The 21,243-nt window shown below is 43.0% G+C and overlaps 1 protein-coding gene across 1 annotated transcript in view; it reads right to left on the minus strand.

Annotated features, from left to right (window-relative positions):
- The window catches only part of hspg2 (heparan sulfate proteoglycan 2), a 78,883-nt gene that overhangs the window by 38,569 nt on the left and 19,071 nt on the right, over window positions 1–21,243 (minus strand). Inside the window, 11 exon segments of the mRNA XM_026368452.1 lie at window positions 315–459; window positions 672–803; window positions 1,046–1,165; window positions 1,234–1,458; window positions 1,572–1,697; window positions 2,625–2,663; window positions 2,751–2,923; window positions 3,163–3,221; window positions 3,396–3,505; window positions 13,565–13,624; window positions 13,958–14,087. Of these exon segments, the coding sequence (XP_026224237.1) occupies window positions 315–459; window positions 672–803; window positions 1,046–1,165; window positions 1,234–1,458; window positions 1,572–1,697; window positions 2,625–2,663; window positions 2,751–2,923; window positions 3,163–3,221; window positions 3,396–3,505; window positions 13,565–13,624; window positions 13,958–14,087 (1,319 nt within the window).

Below are 21,243 nucleotides of genomic sequence, written 5' to 3' on the forward strand. Positions count from 1 at the left end.
TGGAGTTGGAGTTCACCCCAAATTGCTCGGTAATGAAAATCACAGGTCTAAATTTATGAGTCAGTGCTGAAACACTGATCTAGGAAGGCTGTCTATGGTTATACTGTGGCCTCATTGAATGTCAGGTGAGAAATGAGGAAATAACTTCATGGTCTTTTTCAAATCTTCATGGTCTGGTACTGCAACATGTATGCAATAAAATCAATTCCAATCATTTAAAATGATTTAGACAACATATTTCATAACCATGTACAGTCTGCTGTAGTTTAAATGACAGTACAGATTAAAGGTGGGTACTGTCTCATCAAACCTACCTGCCGCTGGCAGGAATGTGTCCCCAGTTGAGTCTCCAGGTTATGATGGGTGTTGGCACTCCAACAGCCTGACACGTGAACGTCACAGTCGTCCCCCGTGCTGCCTGAATGGACTCTTCCGGCGGGCTTGTCACAGAGGGAGGGGCTATAAAATGTCAAGAAAATGAACCATATTAACTACACATGTACAAAAACACTGATATGCAATTGGAATTTGGAGATTCAAACGAACTCAGCATTGGCAGAAGAAAAACGAGACGCCACAGCCGCTCAGTTCTGTGGAAAGGGCGGTTCACAAAAAGCTTTGTGCCAAGTGTGCACAGGAGAGGGAAAAACTAATGCTGGTGTAGGACTTACTGCAGCCGTACTCATCGGAGCGGTCAGGGCAGTCCGGCTCTTCATCACACTGGTAACTAGCTGGGATGCAGGTGCGATCACTCAGGCATTCAAACTGCTCAGGAGCACACCTGTCGCCAGGACCCTTGGTGGCTGAAGTTGGAACAAAATGGAGATTTTTTTTTAGCTTTAACTTTTTAAACAGCAGAATTCATTTAGGTCACTTACACTTAACACTTGGAGGAGTGAATCTACTCTCAACACATGTTAAGCAGCTGTTTTCCTGTGCTTCCAGCTAACTGTCATCTGGTTGTAGATTCAAATTTAATGGATAGACATGAGAAAGGTATTGATCTTGTCATCCAGCTCTCTGCAAGACTGAAATAGAGACTTACGACAGTCGGTTTCATCCGAGTTATCCTCGCAGTCGTTGTCTCCATCACAGCGCCAAAGCTTGAGAGCACAGCGGCCGTTTTTACACTTGAACTCATTGGGTTCACAGGGAGATGGAGTACCTGCGGGGAGGCATATCTGAGTGTATGTTGTCTAATGGAGGACACTCTTTGAAGGCTGTGGTACTTACCGCATCTGAACTCATCGCTACCGTCTGTGCAGTCCCTCTCTCCGTCACAGATGTAGTCTCGAGGGATGCACTCTCCGCTCTGGCATGTGGCTTGATTGGCTCTGCAGGGTCCAGGTGGGCTAGGCGGGCGTGGGGGCTTCTTGGTGGTTGTGGACGTGGTGGTGGTGGTGGTGGTGGTTGTGGTGGTGGCGGGAGTGATAAAAACTGGAGGGTGTGGCAATAAACCTAAAACAAATCTCTGATGTAACTCAGCAAATCACCGTAAGCGGACGTATCGCACATTATGCAGGCAGGACTCCATGCTATTGTCCTGTGTGTCGTGTTACAACCAAACTCACCACAGTTGGCCTCGTCACTTATATCTCTGCAGTCCGGTCTGTTGTCACACACGTACTCCATCAGGATACATGTCCCATCCCCACACCTGTGCTCATCGGGCATGCAGGGTCTCAGCATGGGGCTTACTAAGAGAGACGCAGAGGGGAGGGACGGAGGGTGTTGAAGCATCACAGACGTGCAATCCAAGGCTACACTACAGGCGATGCATTACACTACTGTCAATTCACAGCACAAAAGAAATCGCAGTCAAGTGGAAAAACAACAGCATCCTGGTACTTTGAACTGCACAGAAAGTATTTGTTTTATATTAACCTTTCTGTTAGGTGTAAAACACAGAAGGATAAACAGATTAGACACACAGACTAGAAAGACTGAACAAGGCCTACCAGATAAAACTCACAAGACTAGACCCACTGACCTAAACTAAAGACTAGACTTGACTTGACAAAATACACTAGATAACACACAGCAATGACTATACAAGACAGACTAGACATTCGCACAAAGTAGACTAGGCAAGACTGTAGAAATGACACTAAGCACAGACTAGACTACACTAAACACTCTGGACGCAACACAACAAAACTATACACAGACTAGACAAGAAAAAGGACTGGACAAAGACAAGAGTGTTCAGGATAGACAAACACAGGCTAGTTTGACAGACCAGACGTCCAATTATGGTCCATCAGTTAGAAATTGCCTGAGTGAAGACTCGGTTGAAACACAATAACTCTAAAATCTATTGTTTATTACCGGCAACAGCAGCATTCGTGATCAAACTCGTGCCATGCAAACTTTTAAACTCTTTTACACCGGTGCTAGCTAACTTTAGGGCCACACTCAGAAGTTTACTTTACATTGGTGCTTCCATGCAAAGCATTCCTCAAACCACGTAACCAGTGCTTATGCAGTACATGATCACCAGAAAATTCCAGCATCATGAGGAGTGAAGTGTGTAACTGTTCTCCCTAAAGGCTCTACAGTCGTCCTACTGTTTCTGCAGTACAGTCGGCTCAGTTACCATGCAGCAGGCATGGCACAGTACAAACCTGGCACTGCTAAGGGCTCCACACGAGGCAGAGGTTCAGCTAGAAACCAGAAGGAAAAGTTAAAGACACTGACACTGTCAGTGTCACCGAGACACTGAGAGTTAGTGGGTCTACGTGAGGCCTTACCTACTCCAAGCCGTCTGAACTGAAAACCCTTTACTGATGTGATGTAGGAAGCAATGGCTCCCTCCTCCACTGCGTTGTACAGCACACTGCGGATCTGTTCATCGTTGTTGTTGTTTTCAGAACCCACGTCCAGCTCCACAAATATGTCCACGCCGTTTTGTCTTATGACCTTCCTGCAAATTTAAAAAAAAAGAAAGGCATGGTGAGATTAAGGTCTGGATTATGTGGCATGAACTGTAGATGGAGAGTTCTCTAGGGGTAAGTCCCTTATAGGAACTACTCACTGCTGATAAAGTACTGACTACACAAGTCCACACTGTTGGCCTTGTGCTGATTGGAAACCTGGCCAGACAGCAGCAGCACACAGCTGCAGGGTATCTACTATCTAATGTCACAAAGTGTGATTTCTTACTTAATGAGGACCACATTGACTGTCTGGACACCTTGAATCTTGTTGTACTCCGACTCCAGCTGTGAAGAAAATAAAAAACAGACTCTATTAAGTTGGAATAAACAAACCTGAGTCATATTTCTAGATCATAAACTCACAAAAACATTAATGACATGTCTGATCCTTATACGGTAGCTTTGGCTCACTGTGTTTGACCACAATTTAGAGTTTATTCTATAAGGAAAAGCACATACCGTGTCCACCACGGCTTCAGAGATCTCATTAAAGGCTGGAGAGTAGATGTCCTCGAGCTCAGGGCCATAGACCAGGGAGTCAGTGAAGTTGACGAGAGCTCTGTAATAAACTAGAAACACAGAGAGGGAGGAGAAGCTGTCAGCTACACCACACAAGAACTGTGAGTGACCACAGGCTCAGCATTAATGTCCATGTGGTGCAGAGTTTAGATCCAACAAGCAGAAGCCAGATTCAAGTTGCTAAGTGCATTAAAGACTACATGATTTGGGACAATGTTTGGGAACAATTTTCCCAATGAAAGCCTTTGGTTAAATATTTTTAAAAAGTTAAAAATTAAAGCATCACTGTGGCTTTATTGAGAGCCACATACAAATTATGGCATCTGTTTGAGTATCTCACTTGCGGTTGGGCCTGTGCTAAAACCAACAACTGCAACACTGCACCACACATAGGCAATAGAAAGAAGCACATGCCGAGAAAGGCACTTGAAAATAAGAACGACATGATGTCGTCAGGGCATGTCACCTCAGTGTGTATCTTCCTGTGGGCCACGGACGTGGAGAAACATACACAAACAATTGCAGACAGACACTGATAAAGCCCCTTTGTTAAATAAAAGGGAACTCAATACACAGTCTGAAATCTAATCAATGCAAACATTCAAATGCACAGTACATGGCTATCAGCCAAAATAGCAGTGCCGTGAGTTTAGCACCAAACGCCGCCACCTGAACCCTGGTGATATCAGCGAGTTGGATGGTAAGTGAGTGAGTCAGCACGGCTGCTATGCCAACGGCTGCAGATGAAGAAGAAGAAGATCCTGTGTGAATGACTTTGGATGGCAGCCTCAACATTCCCTCCACATGTACCAAGTTAAACACGTCAGGAAGGCAGAGGAGAGGTTGGCAGCAGGCATTATATCAATAGCCCTAAGAGGGTAGGTTAGCTGGTCATTAAACAACTGGTTGAACATACAGCACTCCTGTATCCACACGTGAATTTTTACTGAAGTAGTAGTACTGCAGTTCCCACTTATTTAACTTGCTTGCCTTGTGATATTAAGTAATCTCATCAGCAAAGTCCCAATTTTGCAGATGAGCTTTCAACAGCTTGCAAACAGCTGGTGGGGTTTATATCCACAGTAGCCACTGATGGGTCCCACTGAACACAGACAATTGCTGCACTGTTGCCAACCCTGTCCTCCAACCCCTTTAAAGAAATGTACTGTAGCCAAGGAAAAAAAACTAAGTTTAATACAAATTTTCACAGTCATGCCTATTCTACAATGTCTAATAATAATAATAATAATAATGATAATAATAATAATAATAATAATAATAATAATAATAATAATAATAATAATAATAATAATAATAATAATAAAAATAAACTCGACTGCAACTCACAAGCTTCTCAGTTTAAAGGATCAGCTGTTTCTGAAGTTGGGTGGCACTGTTCTCACACTCTTGCCAACACTTTGTTAGGGTGAGCCTGCCAGCCAGAGATTTCAGACTGGCACTGTAGGTTTAGGGAGGAAGTCAATATTTGTACTGATCCTTGCAGCGAGATGCTACTTGCCAAGCCAAAAGCAAAGAGTCACTTTCTAAGAAGGCATCTGCTGAACCTCTTGTTAGTTGCAAACATGCCCAAATAAGTGCAAAATAAGAAATCTGCACATACACCGCGTGCTAAAACCCTTTTCTTACCCACAGCAATGGTGCTACCAAGACATGTCATTCTTTGTGAGGAGTAGCCTCACCCAACGCTGCCTATAAAAACACCTAGAGATGGGAACGTGCACCAACAGAACTTCAGGCGTTAGCGCAGCCTGGCAGAGTGCCTGAGTGCGTTCTTTTACAGGCTGTTACTGTCAGATTTATAGGAGTAATTGTTAGGTTTGAATCTTGAACCGAAAGACAGGCAACATCAAAGTTACCCATCAAAGTGCCTCATTTGACCCGCATATAATCTAATCACTCGTCTTGGTACTCGCTGCCAGGTCAACAGCAGCTTGTGGCCCCCTCACTCTCTCATGAACTGGCAAGCGTGGGGCTGCCTCCACTCGAGAGCCTTTGATTGGAGACCCAGGCTGTACCCTGCTGCTAATGAGCGGCTCTTTTACTCCCAGATCCATTCTGCTATACTGTACATCGCTTACTGTTTCCAGCGGAGGGGAAACCCCTCACCAAGGTCTACTGCCACTGAGGGTAATGTAGCTGTCAGAGTGCAGACATGATGGGTAGGAGTGTGGAAAAAAAGCATTCCACACTTTTTGTGCACAAACTTATTTAGCCATTAAAGCTGTTCAGTAGAACTGTGGCGGCTTTGTGCAGTGGGGCCCCTCTGAACACATAGAGGCCTACGCAGAAGACAAAGACTTGATTGAGCAGTGAGCCCAGCCTGGCCTTTAAAGCCCAGCCACATTGGAGTTGACCTTTAACCCCCAGAGCAGCCCCCATGGCATCATCCCAGCTCCGACTGAACCACTAAGAGAAGGCGCCAGAGCGGGACCCCATCGAAAATCTTTACTAATGTATGTTTGTCCCGTCTGTGGGCTTTTCCTCTTCCTCCTTCTCTTTCTTATCACCATCTCTTTCTCTCTCTACATATTCACATGCCAGCTGGCTTTTTCTCATCATAACTCGTGTAGACAGGATCCTGCTACTTAACCCTTGAGCTGGTTGCCGGCCAAACTTCTCTGTCTTCAAGTTCACTCACTGCCCTCTGGGGAACTCTTGGGAATAACTTCTGGCTTTCTTATTAAGCTATCCCCTGTGTGCTCTCCCACAGCATGCAGCATAAGCATCAAAAACCACCACTGTGTATAATAAAGTGTGGTTTATACTCATGTTGTAGTGATTTTATGAAACAGCTGGTTTGTATTGAGATGAGCCATCTGCATGAGGTAACGATTACTAAAGGCACTTCTCAAATTAAATAATGGAAACACGTTTTGCAAGTGTTGGCCATCAGCAAAGATGAATAGTTACATAATTCCATAATATTTACAATATTTCAGCTGGAAATACAAGTGCTGTCACTGGAGTGAGATGAACTCTGTTACTGGATGGAACAAACTCGTCATTTTCCACTGGCACCAGAAAACACTAGGAGATGCCTGCAAGACTTGCTGAACTCAAACACAACATGCCCAAACTGAGTCTTCCTTGGAACGGTATCTGAGAGTGTGTTTAGAAGTGAGAGTGCATAACTGAGGACAACAGGTGACAGTAGAGTGTGCCAACAACAAGAGAGGAGAGAAAAAAGAAGTTCTTGACTTACTGTAGACTGGTTCGACTGGGCTCTTTATGTTCCCCATATATGAAGAGTCCAACCAATGTGCTGTGGCAAGCAATGCAGGGCAAAAAGCAAGAGACAGGGGGAAGAGGCGTGACGCAGAGGTCGACAGGGCACAAACATGAGCCAGAGGTCAAGGACCAAACAAGAAAAGCAACACAAGGACCAGGGAGTAGGATCAAGTTAGCCAAGCAGGTGCAAAGAGGTTTAAATTTCAGGAGAGTTAGAAAGGAAATGATTGGAAGCAAGGAGAGAAAATAGAAAGTGACAATCAGAAGTTGCCAAAAGAGTTGTCTTAACCGAAACAGGAAATCAGAAAGATTTAAGGACAACTGTGTAAAAGGAAATTTTACAAGATGCTAGAAATGTAAGCGTGTTGAGTGACAGTCACTCTTACCAGGAGAGGGGACGTGTGGTTTCTGTTGACTAAGGCCTTGTTCAGAGTTTCTGAACAAAGCATGCAGCACCCTGCAGCGTTATAATGTCACCAGCTGCGCTGGTTGGAGGATGTGAGTGCGTGTGTGTGTGTTGATAGGGGTGTAAGGGGTTCAACCAGTGTCTGTCTGAAAGGAAGTCTGTTTGCAAGACAGCTTCAAGGACAAAAGGTTAAAAGGGTATCTCCTCTGAAATTACTCTTCTTCAGTGCAGCACAACAAAGAGGATATCCTACAAACCAAACACACTTCCACACATGGCTCTTCACATCACTGTTGCCCGAGACACATCCACCCTGGGGCTTTGCAGCGATGCAGGGAGGAGCTGCTTCCTGTTTTCCCCTCCTAAATGGAAAGAACTAAGCACCATTTAATGGCATTTTTTTAACCAAAGTTTAGGCTTCTCTGCACTAGTAGTGCCAAGAGTAGCCATGTTCTGCTGTGATGTGCTGTGATGTTCTGATGTGGTGACTCATTCATTCTTCCACTGTCACTGTGGGGAATTCTCTGAAATGTCAACTGAGGAGGCCTTTCTCTGTTCCTGAGTGGGTTTAAACAAACGGACCCTTGTGCAAAGGAAGTTTTCTGGGTATCTCTCCACTGTCCTCAACAGAAAGTTATCATGTTTATTCTTTACACTTGAACTGTGCTGACGAGAGATTTTCCCCGCTTCCCGCTTTGATCCAGATTCTGTATCAGTCCAGTCCGTAAACTTCAACAGACAGTTGTAAACAACAGCTCCTTCATAATCAAGTGGGTACACTGGATCCAGCTGTTGTACATCTGCACATACAAAAAACCCCAAAAACATCTGGGTTGTGTTACACCATTACTGTACTTGTGGCATGTCCAATTCATTTGTGTTTGTACTCACGACATTTAGTTTCAGGCAAAAGTTGAGAATTTCAGCTTTTAATTCCTGGTTTTTGCAACCAGATATATTCAACAACAATGAACTATTTGTATCAGATCCAATAACTGCATCAAGCCTGTGATTCACTGAAATGGTTCACAGAGAAGCTGCCCTACCCAAACCATCGGAGGTCCTCCTCAGGAACAGTGACCCGGACTAATTAAAGCTAATGAAGCATCCGCTACTTCAAAGTTTTCTGATATGTTGTGATCCTTGTCGGAGTTTGAATGGGAGTAAGGGCCACTACTCACAAGCCTTTTATGTTCAGATCATGCAGTGATTACTGACTGAAACAAAACAGTCACAGTATTACAGCAGGAACAGACTGGGAAAAAGATAAGATAAAAAAGAAAGTCAAACTCTGCGATAGATTTAGGTATGAGAAACACTTGAGAGCTTAATAAATGCCAGGAGATATATTATTGGACATGGATACTCTCTGGTGTTCAACCAGGAAGTCACTGATCAACTGTGGAGCTTTACACAAATAAACTCTCAAATGTTGGTAGCTAAGGGGTCACAGAATACAGAGCCAATAACTACAAGTTCTAACTCGGTGTTTGTTTGGTAACAAGAAACCTTTTTGTTTGTTTGTTTCAATTAATTAATTGAGTTAAAATATATTCTCTTCTTGTTGCAGCATGGATTATTGTGAAGGTCATCAAAATAAACAGATGGATCAGTTACAAGTCCGTCCTTGACATGCGGCAAGTGAAAAGAAGTCACTCAAACAGGCGCACCCGCTCTCGTTCTATGAAAGCCTCTGTATATATTTCCTAAAGAGGAGCGGCGCAAGACAGTTGTCCAAGGCAACGCATTTGTTGTGGTGTAACGGAATATAACATTGCGGGGCTAGGTGCAGTAGTAAGACGGGAGTGAGTGACTTAGATCGTTTACCACCACCGCCACCGCCACTCAGTCACACTGACTGTTTACTGTTTGGGCCAGTCATTGATAAAAGCTTGTACACACCATCCACAAACAGTTCAGACAAAGGTTAAGGCAAACCTCCAATGCTGCAGTGCCCCGTGTTTCGCCTGCCTTTCTGTAATGAGGAGAAAGCCGTCTGATCACCATGTGAGGCAAGTTTCTCCTGTGCTCTACCGTCAGTGTGAGACCACCTTGAGGGCCCCCCGCGGTGCAATCACAAAGACCCCACCAAAATAACTTCAGCTGCCAGCATTCATCCCTCTGTGCAACTACCCAAGAGGCTCCCTGTGCCTGACACACTGGGACAAACACACACTGTGCCACTGAGACACATAATGCCAACTTCCCGCGAGCAAGGCAGAAACACTGAGTGGGTGGCCTGGCCACTGCCTGGGCCAAACTGACAGACAGGGCACATTACCCTGATGTATTGTCCAGTTAGGCTGCAACATCTGTTCTCCTCTAGAGACAACGGAAGAATCCCAGCATAGATTGAGTTTTGTCAGCCAGAACGCAACAGAGATTGATATGATTAGAAGTGAAACCAGCTGAGGCTACAGCACTAACCTGCCTGTGAGTCAGCCTCTTCTCAAGTCCACGTGGATCATGGATAGTCTGACCTTTGAGTAAAAGCTAAATATCCCAGATAACTAAACACAGAACACATCTCTCTGCTCATCCTTCATGTGAATGAACACTTTGCTTGATTACGTGTCTCGCAACACAGAATAAATTAAGTGTGGTTTATCTGACTTAAAGAAAGACAGTTAATGATTTTTCCTCTTTGCTGCGACTCCAAACTGTGGTCAGGTGCATCCTGTTTGCTTTGGTTATCCCGTGATATGAGGTCAAGTTTGAGGAACTCCCTGTAGACCTCAGCGATGAAATTTTGGCCAGGCATAGATCAGGACAAGAGTCTAAATCCATTTCTGAAGCTTTCAGTGTTCCCATGAGCACAGTTGCCTCAGTAATTGTGAAATGGAAGACATTTGGAAACACCAACACTCTCTCAAGTTGGCCATCCGGTCAAATTGAGCAACTGGGCAAAGGAAGCCCTTGGACAGGAAGGAGGACAAACAGTCACTCTCAAAGCTTCAGAAGAATCTGATGCAAGTTTAACCACCTTGAGAGCAGCTCAGTGGACGCCATTTTAAGTAAAGCCTGCTTGGAAGTGAGCTAAGGCTTGTAATAACTTTAGAAATAAAGTTTCAATGATGTTTCATGATTTCCATTTATGATTCATGTTATAAATCAGGTTTTCACTTTGTCATTATTGGGTTTATTGAAGTTAAATATACAACACTGTACAATATATATATAGCAAGTGGCTGTCAAACACAGTAAGTAAGTAGTGAGCTACTTAATGCTAGTAATGTCATTTTTTAACCGGATATATGTCAGGGTGGTTTGTGACAGATCATATCATCTCCCATGAATGTTAACACTCTTTAAATATATAGTTTAAACTGACCATCTACTGTAAGAGTTTAATGTTTAACAGTTAAAACTGTTGGTGTAGGTGACTTCTGGGTCAGTTCAATAGAATATGAGTGCTTGTTATCCGTTTCTACCATTTTTGATTTGAAGATAACCCCCCAGCTCCCTATTTATCATTTAATGGTTTGATTTTGAAAAAATGAAATTAACAAACAATACACACATGATTCTGTAATCTCCATGTGTCTGTACTTCTGTTTCTTCATTTATCATCTGACATGATCTGGTATTAGCCGTTATATTGGCTTTTTTTTTTTTTTTTTTAATATTGGTTTAATTTATCGGTCAAGCTCTAGTCCAGACACATGAATTCTCAAGCTTCTCCTCCAAAATTAGCCCTGGGTGGAACTTAACCCGAGAAGCCCTCACCAATCACCACCACTATTACAAAGTGGACATGTTAACCTTCTGATTCTTCTGTATCTAAACAAAGTGGCCAATATCCTCGGTGACTGGGAATGGCTGTAATGGTACAAGAAAAAGCTCTCACAGATGAGATAAGCTAGATTTTGTCTCCCAGAAATCTCTTTGGGGCTCTTAGCTGTAGAGGTCACGGCAAGAGGTTAGGTGGACATGGGACATATCTCCAGAGAAGATTGCAGACTTTGATTAAAGGGGACAAAGAGCTCAAGAACAAAACAGGTTCAAAATAGTCTGGTTGACAACAACAGTTGAGAGACAGACTGTAAGAGTTTTATTTTTCACATCAGTGTATGAGGTTGAGACAGAGGGAAATGGGAATTCCCTAACCCTTCAGCAAGTAGTAACACAACAGGATACAGGTCATTATGGAGAAAACCGTAACACCTACATCTTTTATGTCACATTAGTGGAGAGGGAAGGAAGGCAGAGGCTTGGGTGAATGGTCTAGACAGCCAACAGGACAGAGATACTCAGCAAAGTATTCAGCATTCAGCACAGGAAACCAAATTTCCTTCCCACTGCTGCATGCTAAATATGGAAATAGCCTGTCGCCTCCAATCATAGCACCATGATCACCCAGAGCAGAATGCAAATGTCTCGCCACCTTTAAAGTAAGACAATATATTTAAAAGAGTGCTGCATCATCTCAGCCTCCCGTTTAATTGCCACATTAAAGCAACACTGACCTTTGTGTGGTTACAAGAGCCAGAAAGTTTATTGGAAAATGAAGCCAATAAACCATAGTAATGGGGAATATTTGTAGGCTCAAGTCACACTTCAAAATGTGAGAACATTATCGGAAAACACCTTTCCATCCCGTGTGCTCAGGACACATAACTAACTGGCTTTGTAGCTTCACTTTCAATATTTTCTGCCAAAATTGCCAAGCTGCTGCTGACCTGAAAGACAGAGGCTGACAAACGCTGAATACTTGAAAACATCCAAAGCACTGCTGAAAGTGGTTGGAATAATCTTTCAACTAGGATCTGCAAAGCTGTGTTTACACAAAATAAACCCACACTTCATATATGATAATATGTTAATCAATCAATCTTTGTCAAAATCAACTAAATATTATCCTTATTAGTGCAGAGCTAGGAACTGACTCAACTAAATTAAACTAAGCGAATTCGTCATGACTGTATGCTGTCAACCGCAGACACTTTAACATCAACTGTGTTAAAAGCTCCTCTGGCACTTTGAACTACCCAAATTCAGCGAGGCCTCACAGCAGTGCTATTTCTGAGAGAGAGCCACATGATGCTCTGATCTCAGCTCGCAATGCTGCTACCAAAACAATTACTGTGACATGATGTAATGGACCCCACTAACCCGTCAAGAGCCAGCGTCTAGCACCAAGGACAAATTAAAAGTAGCAGGGCACCACGCCTTTGTGTGACACAAGAAATGATCTGATCTGTTATGATAGGACGTTAACATTTAACTGCTTTAAATAAAGCAGAGGCTCGGAGTGCCCCAAATTACTAAACACACACATAAAAGTCTTCAGAGCTTATAGAGATAAACCAAATTAAAGTAAGACTTTGGACTAAGACTATGGTAAGGGTCTTTTCGCACTGTGAGACACCAGGTGCCGACTTGGTGCTTCAGTGACCGAAGACTCGCTGCAGCTAAATTCAGACAGTGTCAAAAATTTAGGACCAAATTATCACAGTGGGGCTGCTCCTGTAACCCAGCTACAGTCTCCTAGTCTGTAGTGGGATAGGCTAAATAAACCTAGATGTGGGTAGCCCACAGTGGCTCATCTAAGTAAATGAAAGTAAATGAGGAAAGTGTGAAGAGAAATACGGTGGTGAATATAGTTAAAGCACAATTCAGAGCTGGTGTTGCAGGGGGCGTCATTCATAAATAAAACCTGATGGTGGGATAGCTTCTGAATTCTTTAAGTCCCATTGTCAAATATAAATTTGAAGGATGCAGACATACAGTTTGCTTCATCGTTCCTCCTGAAGGGCAGAAACCTCATTTAAGCATGACAACTATAAATATACAAGCGGTATTGACGGGCAGAATAACTACACCACCCAAAAAAAAAAAATCTTTCAATGTACCTATAGCTACGTCAGCACCATTTCAAGACCAAACAGTGATTTTTTAAATGTTTTCCCCTGCTACTGTGCAAAGCGATTTATTGGACTCCATGAATATAAATACTTTTCAGGTCCACATAAAAATAAGGAGGGTTGGGGAAAGGCGCAGTAGTCAGTGGAATGCAAAACAGTGGTGCTCTGAGGGGGCTTTTACAGTTCACTGTGGTTTCACGTAACTTATTGTGCTGTCACCTCAGTGGCGGGTTAAAAGGATGAAAGAGGAGAGGAGATGTTTGTCTGGAAGACAAAGCTCACAGAGTCCTGTGTTATGACCAGACCCTGAGAGGGTGTAGCAGAATGTGAAGGCATCATCATTCAGGCAAAGACAGACAGACATGCACAAATTCACGAGCGCACACGCACGCACGCGCGCACACGCACGCACGCGCGCACACGCACACACACACACACACACACACGCACACACACACACACACACACACACACACACACAGCATTCAACCATGATTGGGGAGAGATTTAAAGGGCGGAGTAATCTTCCACAGATAAATAAAATCTGTTGCAGGGAGTTGTTAGATTTAATAGATGTTCTGGTCCCTTACTTGTGGTCTCTGAGCCTGGGGGCCAGGGTGTGCTGCCATCATCCTCTTCATGGAGCAGATCTTTGGAGACAGGAACACAGGTACAGGCATATGGTCAATGTGCAGGTTCAACAACAGGAAGACACATGTCTTGTGCTCTTATAGTATGTACCAAGAAGAACATGAAATCTGCAGGAACGAAAAACGTCCCTTGTGAATTGTGCATGTCAGTGTTCATATGTTTGAAATCATCAAAATAAGTATTTTAGTATGAATCTCTGAGCAACATTCCCTCATTTTTCATGTAACAATCTAAGGAATGCACAATAAAAAGTCAAATAAACAGCATCACTCCCTTAAATTAAGGGCAGCTGTTGCTGTGGTTTCTGCTTGTACAGTCTCCATCAAGCCCACCTCCCGAAGCTTCATCAGCAGCGAAGTCCTCGTCGTCATCCAGTAAGCTCTGAGACGCCTGGACATGCTTCTCTGCCTCCAAGTCTTCTGGCAGAGGCACCTCTCCCCACACCTTGGATGCCTGAGTGACCTGCAGCAAACACAAAAAGATTTATAGAGGGTGAAGTGTCGGCAAAGAAAGGCTACACCCAGAGCTGTACATGGACACTGGAAGGGTGGAGGGAAAAACAAAAGCTGAGACAGGAAAACGGGGCATTGTGATGTGTTTACTTTTACCATTTATTATCTCTCAGAGGCCTTCTCATGAGTTTGAATGTGAATAAAAGTTCATGACACCAGTATGAACAGAGGTCGCTCAGGGCTGAAAGTTTTAACACAGCACAAATGACAGAAATTTGTTTAAGCACGATTCAAAGTCTGTGCCCCCAGGTGAAAAAGACAACAAAAATATCCAGCCTATCATCACTAGTCCTTTACAACCAGTGGCTTGCTCTGGAATTAGGAAGGAAAATATTATGTCACTTTCAGCAGCAGTAAAAACACCTCAAATAAACACAGCACCACCTGGAGAGCAGGTCGCTTCAAAACCAGACTGTGACATGATCATATCATTTAGTTTGTTGTCTGAAGGGTGGGAGTGAAATAGAAAATGCAGTGTCTGCCCCTGGGGCGGCAGTAAGGAAAAATCACATTCAACTAAAATCTCTGAAGTGCCACACCTGAAAATCAAGCCACATGAAACTGGCTGGTGTGCGGACCCAAGAGTAAGAGAAACTGTATGAGCCGACATTGGATGCTAGATCACGCTTGGTCTTTATTTTTTCTTGGATCAGACAGTTTCTGGCTTGAATTTAAATATTAGACATTTTATTTCACCAAACCTCTTTGTACTCACTACGAGACATTTTGAGCTAGACGTTGATCTGAGCATGTAAAAACGGGAATTTCCTGCCATTATCTGACTTTTAAAGATGAAAGAACTTAATCAAGGCAATTACTGAAGATTAATGCACTGTATGACGAAAATAATTAGTAGTTGCTCAGAGTTAACATGCCAACACTTGCTGATCAGTACGAAACACAGAGGCTGGCAGGAATATTTGTACTTCTTCAGGCAATGGGTCACAAAAAATTATTCTAGTGACTTAGGCAGACTTACTGGAATTCAAATCTGTACCAAGACCTTTTCTTCTGGCAAGAACTAAATCCTATTCTTTTGGTACAGGTACTAAACTTTAGGTATCCTACTGGGACGAGCAACAAAAACTGTAAATGACACCAATTATTAGAGCACATGTCAACATATCATATATCATTGTACATTTTGTTTTCAAGTCCTTAAGTTTTAAGGCCTTGAAAAAGGTTGATGGATGACTACCTCTAAGGATCATATCAGTTCAGATGCCTTTCCAAATGCAACTCCTGATAAAACCACTCCAAGTCACATAAATCTCTTCCTGTAGTACACCTGACAGAGCCATAAAGACTCTCAATGAGGAGACACAAAGCTTAGCTCGCTGCTCTCATATCTGATGATCTTGATAAAGTTCACTGCGCCAGCCGAAGTGGAGCACAGTTTCGTTTTATTATCAGTGCTCTCACAACCTCAGCATCCAGACTGCTCAGACCCCAGCTATAAGTTTAGATGCAACTCTGGCGGGACGCCAGCCCTGGCATTTCCAGTTGGCATGGCCTGCCAGTTCCTATTTCCACCCAACTCTGTCATCCTAGGTTTCCCATTTAAATGGCTCCAGCTAATAAATAACTCCATCTATCCCCTCAAATCCTCTGTTCTCTGGCTGAACACCCTTACAACAACAATTCTGGGCCATTTTCAAAAGGAAACTGCTGACTAAACAAATTCTTTTCAGTGGTGCCAAACAGCCAATCATTGGTGTAATCATCAACTCCTGCTTCCCACTCCCTTGGGATGAGGTACCATCTGCATACACTGGATACCTTGTGGGCAAAACCCTTCACAAATGCACAGCAGACTGCAGTCCATACGGCATTTGCACCTGGTCTTAAAGCCAACATGTTCCACTACACTTGTGTGAGGATGTCATGGCCTCATCTTACAGCGAGCTGGGAAGTACACACAAACAGGCTATCTCACCACATTACTGCATGTCAGTTCAAAAAGCCGGAGTGACCTTTATTCTCTGTCTAGCGGTTGAGACAAGTTATCTCTCCTTCGAGATAAAAGGTCTTGTCCAATTGTGTCATTCCTTGAACTCCACCCTACCCATAGGCCACCGGCCTCAGATGCTTTCCTCACTCCAGTAAATTTCAGCGGGGCATTTGGCAAACACATATATGCTTGAAAAAAAAAAGATGAGACACATACATGTACATGCACAAAGATATCAAAACACACAGGTGAGCACAAACATTCAAGCCAAAAGGAATTCCACTGCTTCCTTATGAATTACTCTGCTCCCAATGTGCAAGTAGTGGCAGCTGCGAACAACAGAATCCATGGATAATCAGTGACAGGTGATACTGCCCAGAAGTCTGAAGATAGGCCTTAAGTTTGCCCAGCTGTTGTTTGGTCCATTAACAATTATTAAGCAATGGCACTGAAGCAGAACCTACTGGGGAAAAGACTGGTCAGTCTAAAATAACTGAGCCAACATCTTTTCAAGAGGTTCCCATCATCAGTTGTGAAATCTTGCAGATGGAGACATCCTGTCATCTCCACTTCCGAACAAATGCCGGCTTCTCAACAGGTACATTTACACTAGAAGTACAATTTCAGTCACTGGCCATTAACAGCTAATCAGAGTTTCATGCTTCCTTGTTTTCCCAAACAGATAAAAACTGATTAGAGCGAACTATAAGCTTCTGGTTCTCCACACAGCTTTTATTTGTAAGACCACAATAACACATGTCTCGCACATCTGTTGTCTGACTCAGTGGGAGCAATGGAATATTAAGCACGATGACTACCACTGATACTGAGATAATGTTGTAGTAACTCATATGGTGGCCACCTTCCCATATTAACCACCACTGGTGTACTTTATTGTTCCCTAACTAGTGCTGACTACCTACTGTATTATAATATTTTGAGTTAACTGAAGAAATTAATAATCGAATTAAAGGCGGTGATTTGAAGTTGATAATTATGAATTCACTTTTTAGATTCACGATTCAGACCCTGATATAGATCTGAAATCTTGCAGCATTTTTTTTTATGCTTAAATTATTTCCTAAAACATCTGGGGACTTCAGTTTTATTAGCAAACACTACTCTATCTGGAGGAAACTGTTGCTGGGAACTGGTTATTTATGGACAGATCTGATCTTTAGGGAATTGTGTAAAAGAAACAGACTTGAAAATAAACTACAGTTAGGTTGTTGTATGTGTTTAATAGACTGTGATAGCTGAATCAGGCAACACTTGTTACTAGTTACTACTATTTCATTCTTGGTTTTGATCTTTTCATGGGATTTGTTGGCAAGAAGAATATAAAATACAGCCTAACATCCTTTAAGCTCTGACATCAGACATTTTCAGACTAAGCTCTTGGACAGCAATCGCAAGTAACTTCATCAGAGAATCAAATCCACACGACAAGCAATAAGAACGCATGGGCTTTGTGAGGGATATGAGGGATACTACTAGTTGCTTGCTCTGCCAACTTTATTCTGAGATATTAGAGAAGATGCCAGATTCCTGTATTGCAACAACAAAAAGATTATTTAAAACAGCCACTTCCAAATTAATGAGAGTAGTGAACTTAGAGTGACTCTAAAGACTTGAGCATGCTTTGGAAAATGGCCAACAGGACATTAAGGCACATGTGATTTGCAGATGATGGATTAAAAATGCAAAACTAGTAGGATGGTCCTTCAAGCGCACAAATACAAAAATAAAACTGCTTGAAAATGCACACACTGGTTTGTGGCAGCACATGCAAACAAACACACCCACAGTCTCGTGCATACATGCACAAACAGACACACATTATCACACTCCCACACTCTGGCATCCTATCCTGGTTACATATCTGTGATAGCCAAAGCCTGTCGGAGAGACAGCGTGAGAAGAATTCTTCTGGGGACTTGATGCTCCCACTCTGCTAATAAACCCACTGATGCAGCTGCAGGACGATCTGTGAGAATGCCTTACATGCCTACGTGTTACAGAAAACAACAACTGGACCGGGTTCACACTAGACACAACGAGTGATGCTCTTTCATTCAATTCAATTTTATTTGTATAGTGTAAGGTGTGTATGGTTTAAGACCTTACACTAGTATATTTGTATAAAGAATGATATTGAAAACCCAACAATCGCATTTGAGCAAGCTTTAGGCAACAGTGGTGAGGAAAAACTCCCTTTAGAGGAAGAAACCTCAAGCAGAACCAGGCACAGGGTGGGCGGCCATCAGCCTCGACTGGTTGGGGTGAGTGGAAAGAGGAGAGAGAAAAGAACAGCAAAGCTCATGAAAACATGTAACGGTTAAACGTTTCAAGCATCACCTGAGTTCACACAGCCTCACCCAATCTGCTCTTATGCCCCACCAGAGCGTGTGATGGGAAAACACAGAAAGATGAAAGACGAAATAAGGCACCGTGTCTTATTGCTCATTCCAATCAACTGATTCAAACACAGCAAGCACTCACGGAAAACTTGCACAAGATGAATTTTCAACCTCCTTGACCTTCCATCTCTCCCTAACCTGTCTAATCTTGTTTTTGCTCGGCCTCTTTAAGTCTAGCTCACACTTGAAGAAGCAGCCCCTTCTAAACAGGAATGGAATGCAAACTGCACAGAGCATGAAGTGGATGAAAGCTTGACACATATTCTTTTTAGGTTGAGCAGGCTGAATAGGAGGTGCCCAACAAGTACTGCCAGGCACCACTGAGGCCTGAGCAGCAGAACTCCAGCACTGCAGAGTAGGTGTAAGAGCGTTTGCAGTGTTGCATTAAATCATATCCATTACCACACCTTGATAAAGTAAATATATCTTGCATGCACACATGACACCACGATAAAGGTGTAAGAATACATTGACTTATATTGCAGATGGCATGTAGAATGTCTCATTTTAGAAAGAATAAATAAAGAACTGTGCATAAATACGGCTCGTAGTACAACATGCACAAGATACCACACATATAGAGATCTTGAGGGGCGTGTGTTGTGAAAGAGTGATGAAAGAAAAGGAGGAGAGAGGATAAGCCAAGAAGAAATGTTTCTTTCCCCACACACTTGAAAGTACAAGAGATGCCGACATCTCGAGACATTTTTTTGTGGCAACAGTGCAGCCTTGGGTTTGTTTTGTGTGAGAGAGAAAAGCTTTCCTACGTGTTTGACCCTTACTTGGGAGTAGAAGATGAACTGACAAACTGCCACTAAACCTCTGCCTGGGCCCTAGCTGCATAAAGGGCCCGATGAGTGAGGCCCTTCTGCTCTCCAGAGCTCTTTGACATTTCTGCAGGATTTAATCCAAAGTGATTGAACGAGGAGGAAGTGGGGGGGAGCCTCTTCATTCAACAGACAAACGCTCTTTGACAATGTGCACAGATTGTCTTCTCAAAGTGTTCCATGACTAATAACGTGGGTGCAACAAACATGCAGGATTCTAGTGGAATCAAGGACTTGTGGAGAGAAGGAAAGGAGGGCCAGGGAGTAAAAAAGTGAGGGTTAAGTCCGCATTTTTGAACACATGCTTGGAGTGCTTGCCTAGCCATCTTCCCCCAGGTCATTCATTGTCTATCCCACACAGCAGTCAGGCCATGTCAACAGGCACTGAAAGCTGCCCTCATCCTAACACCCATTGTTCTAGATCATCTCTGATAAGGCAATACTCTTGTGGTTCATAGAAAGAGCCAACTAATTTACTCCAATGTGAACAATTGTTATAATTGTTTAACCGATTATTACAAAAAGGATTAAAATTGAAGCAGCAGAACCAGAGATCGTCTTTCTTGTCAGTACTTCTTGTGAATAATTACCCACACTGCACCTCGTTTAAAGCATTCACACATACAGAAATAAAAGCCCGTCCAGCAACAGAACACATAGATCATCGAGCTTTTGCAAGGTTTCAGTGTCTTATCCAGGAACCCTCAGAAAAGACCAGGGGGAACTGGGAATGGAACCACCACACATGGGGTTTGTGGACAACTGCCTGCCAACTAATCTACTGTCCCCCGACATGTTACATATTAGAACTTACCAGAACAGTTGGAGCAGAGTATAAAAATTACATTAACATACCCAAAAACAATAGATTCTCCAGAGCCCAGCTATTATCTGCTTTTAGCATGAATTGTCCCAGATATAATTGAAATAGATAGAATTATTGGATATATTTAGACGAATTTATGCCAATGTGGGTGAGCTTTTGAAACACAAATGACTGTGTATGGTCCCTAAACACCTTCACATCCACCACCCTTACTGAAACGCTGCTTACACTACGTTACTGTTTTTAAAACTTTTTTGAAGTAAAGTCTGCACTCAGAAAGTTTTATTACAGGTGTCAAATAAGTAAGCATCTTAATCATAGAAAATCCTCTGCACTCCACCTTAACAGGAGCGGACATATTCAACAAACAGATACAAGGTTTGTTCAGTAGGTGTTTTTCTCTCCACGTGAGGTAAACAGACAGCAAACACTGGCTGGAGCTACTCACCATCTGACATCCCATCTCATACCCACAGGTACTGTTTGGGAGGCATCTCAAAAAAAGCAGCCAGGCCGTGCACACTAGTGTAGCTACACAGGCAGAGAAAGGACGTCTACAGAGCAATTTGTCAAGGTTTTTTCTTTCTTGCTCTGCTGGGATCAAAGAAACAGAAGGGTGAACTAATGAATCCCTACCATGTACACACTTGTGCACGCTTGCACCACCTTAATACCATGCCTAATTAAAACTGGATTTGCAGGCAACCTTAGCTTTTACTTTCCTCTGTTATATCTAATGCTCAACATTTTCCACTAAATATAAATCTGGCACAGGAAAGTAGCCGTCAATTTATCACATATCTGTGCCACCAAGATTATACTGATGCATCAAATAAACCTTTGTCAAACTCTCCACATAGGTGAAATTGAAAAGCATGAAGATTCATTGGACGCGCTCTTCTAAAACCACAGTTTGCAAACATTAGTTGAGTCACAATAATGTATTTCGGGCTAAAGGTCACGGGCTGGCGACATCATGGCCAGACAGAGGGCAGAGATCGTAAGCGGGCTGTGAAACAAGACACCCCAGGGTAACGCTAAGTGAAATGCTATCTCTGCTGGGCTTTTTTCAGCCTCACAAC

This window comes from Anabas testudineus, chromosome 7 (assembly GCF_900324465.2).
Source record: "Anabas testudineus chromosome 7, fAnaTes1.2, whole genome shotgun sequence".
Taxonomy (NCBI): domain Eukaryota; kingdom Metazoa; phylum Chordata; class Actinopteri; order Anabantiformes; family Anabantidae; genus Anabas; species Anabas testudineus.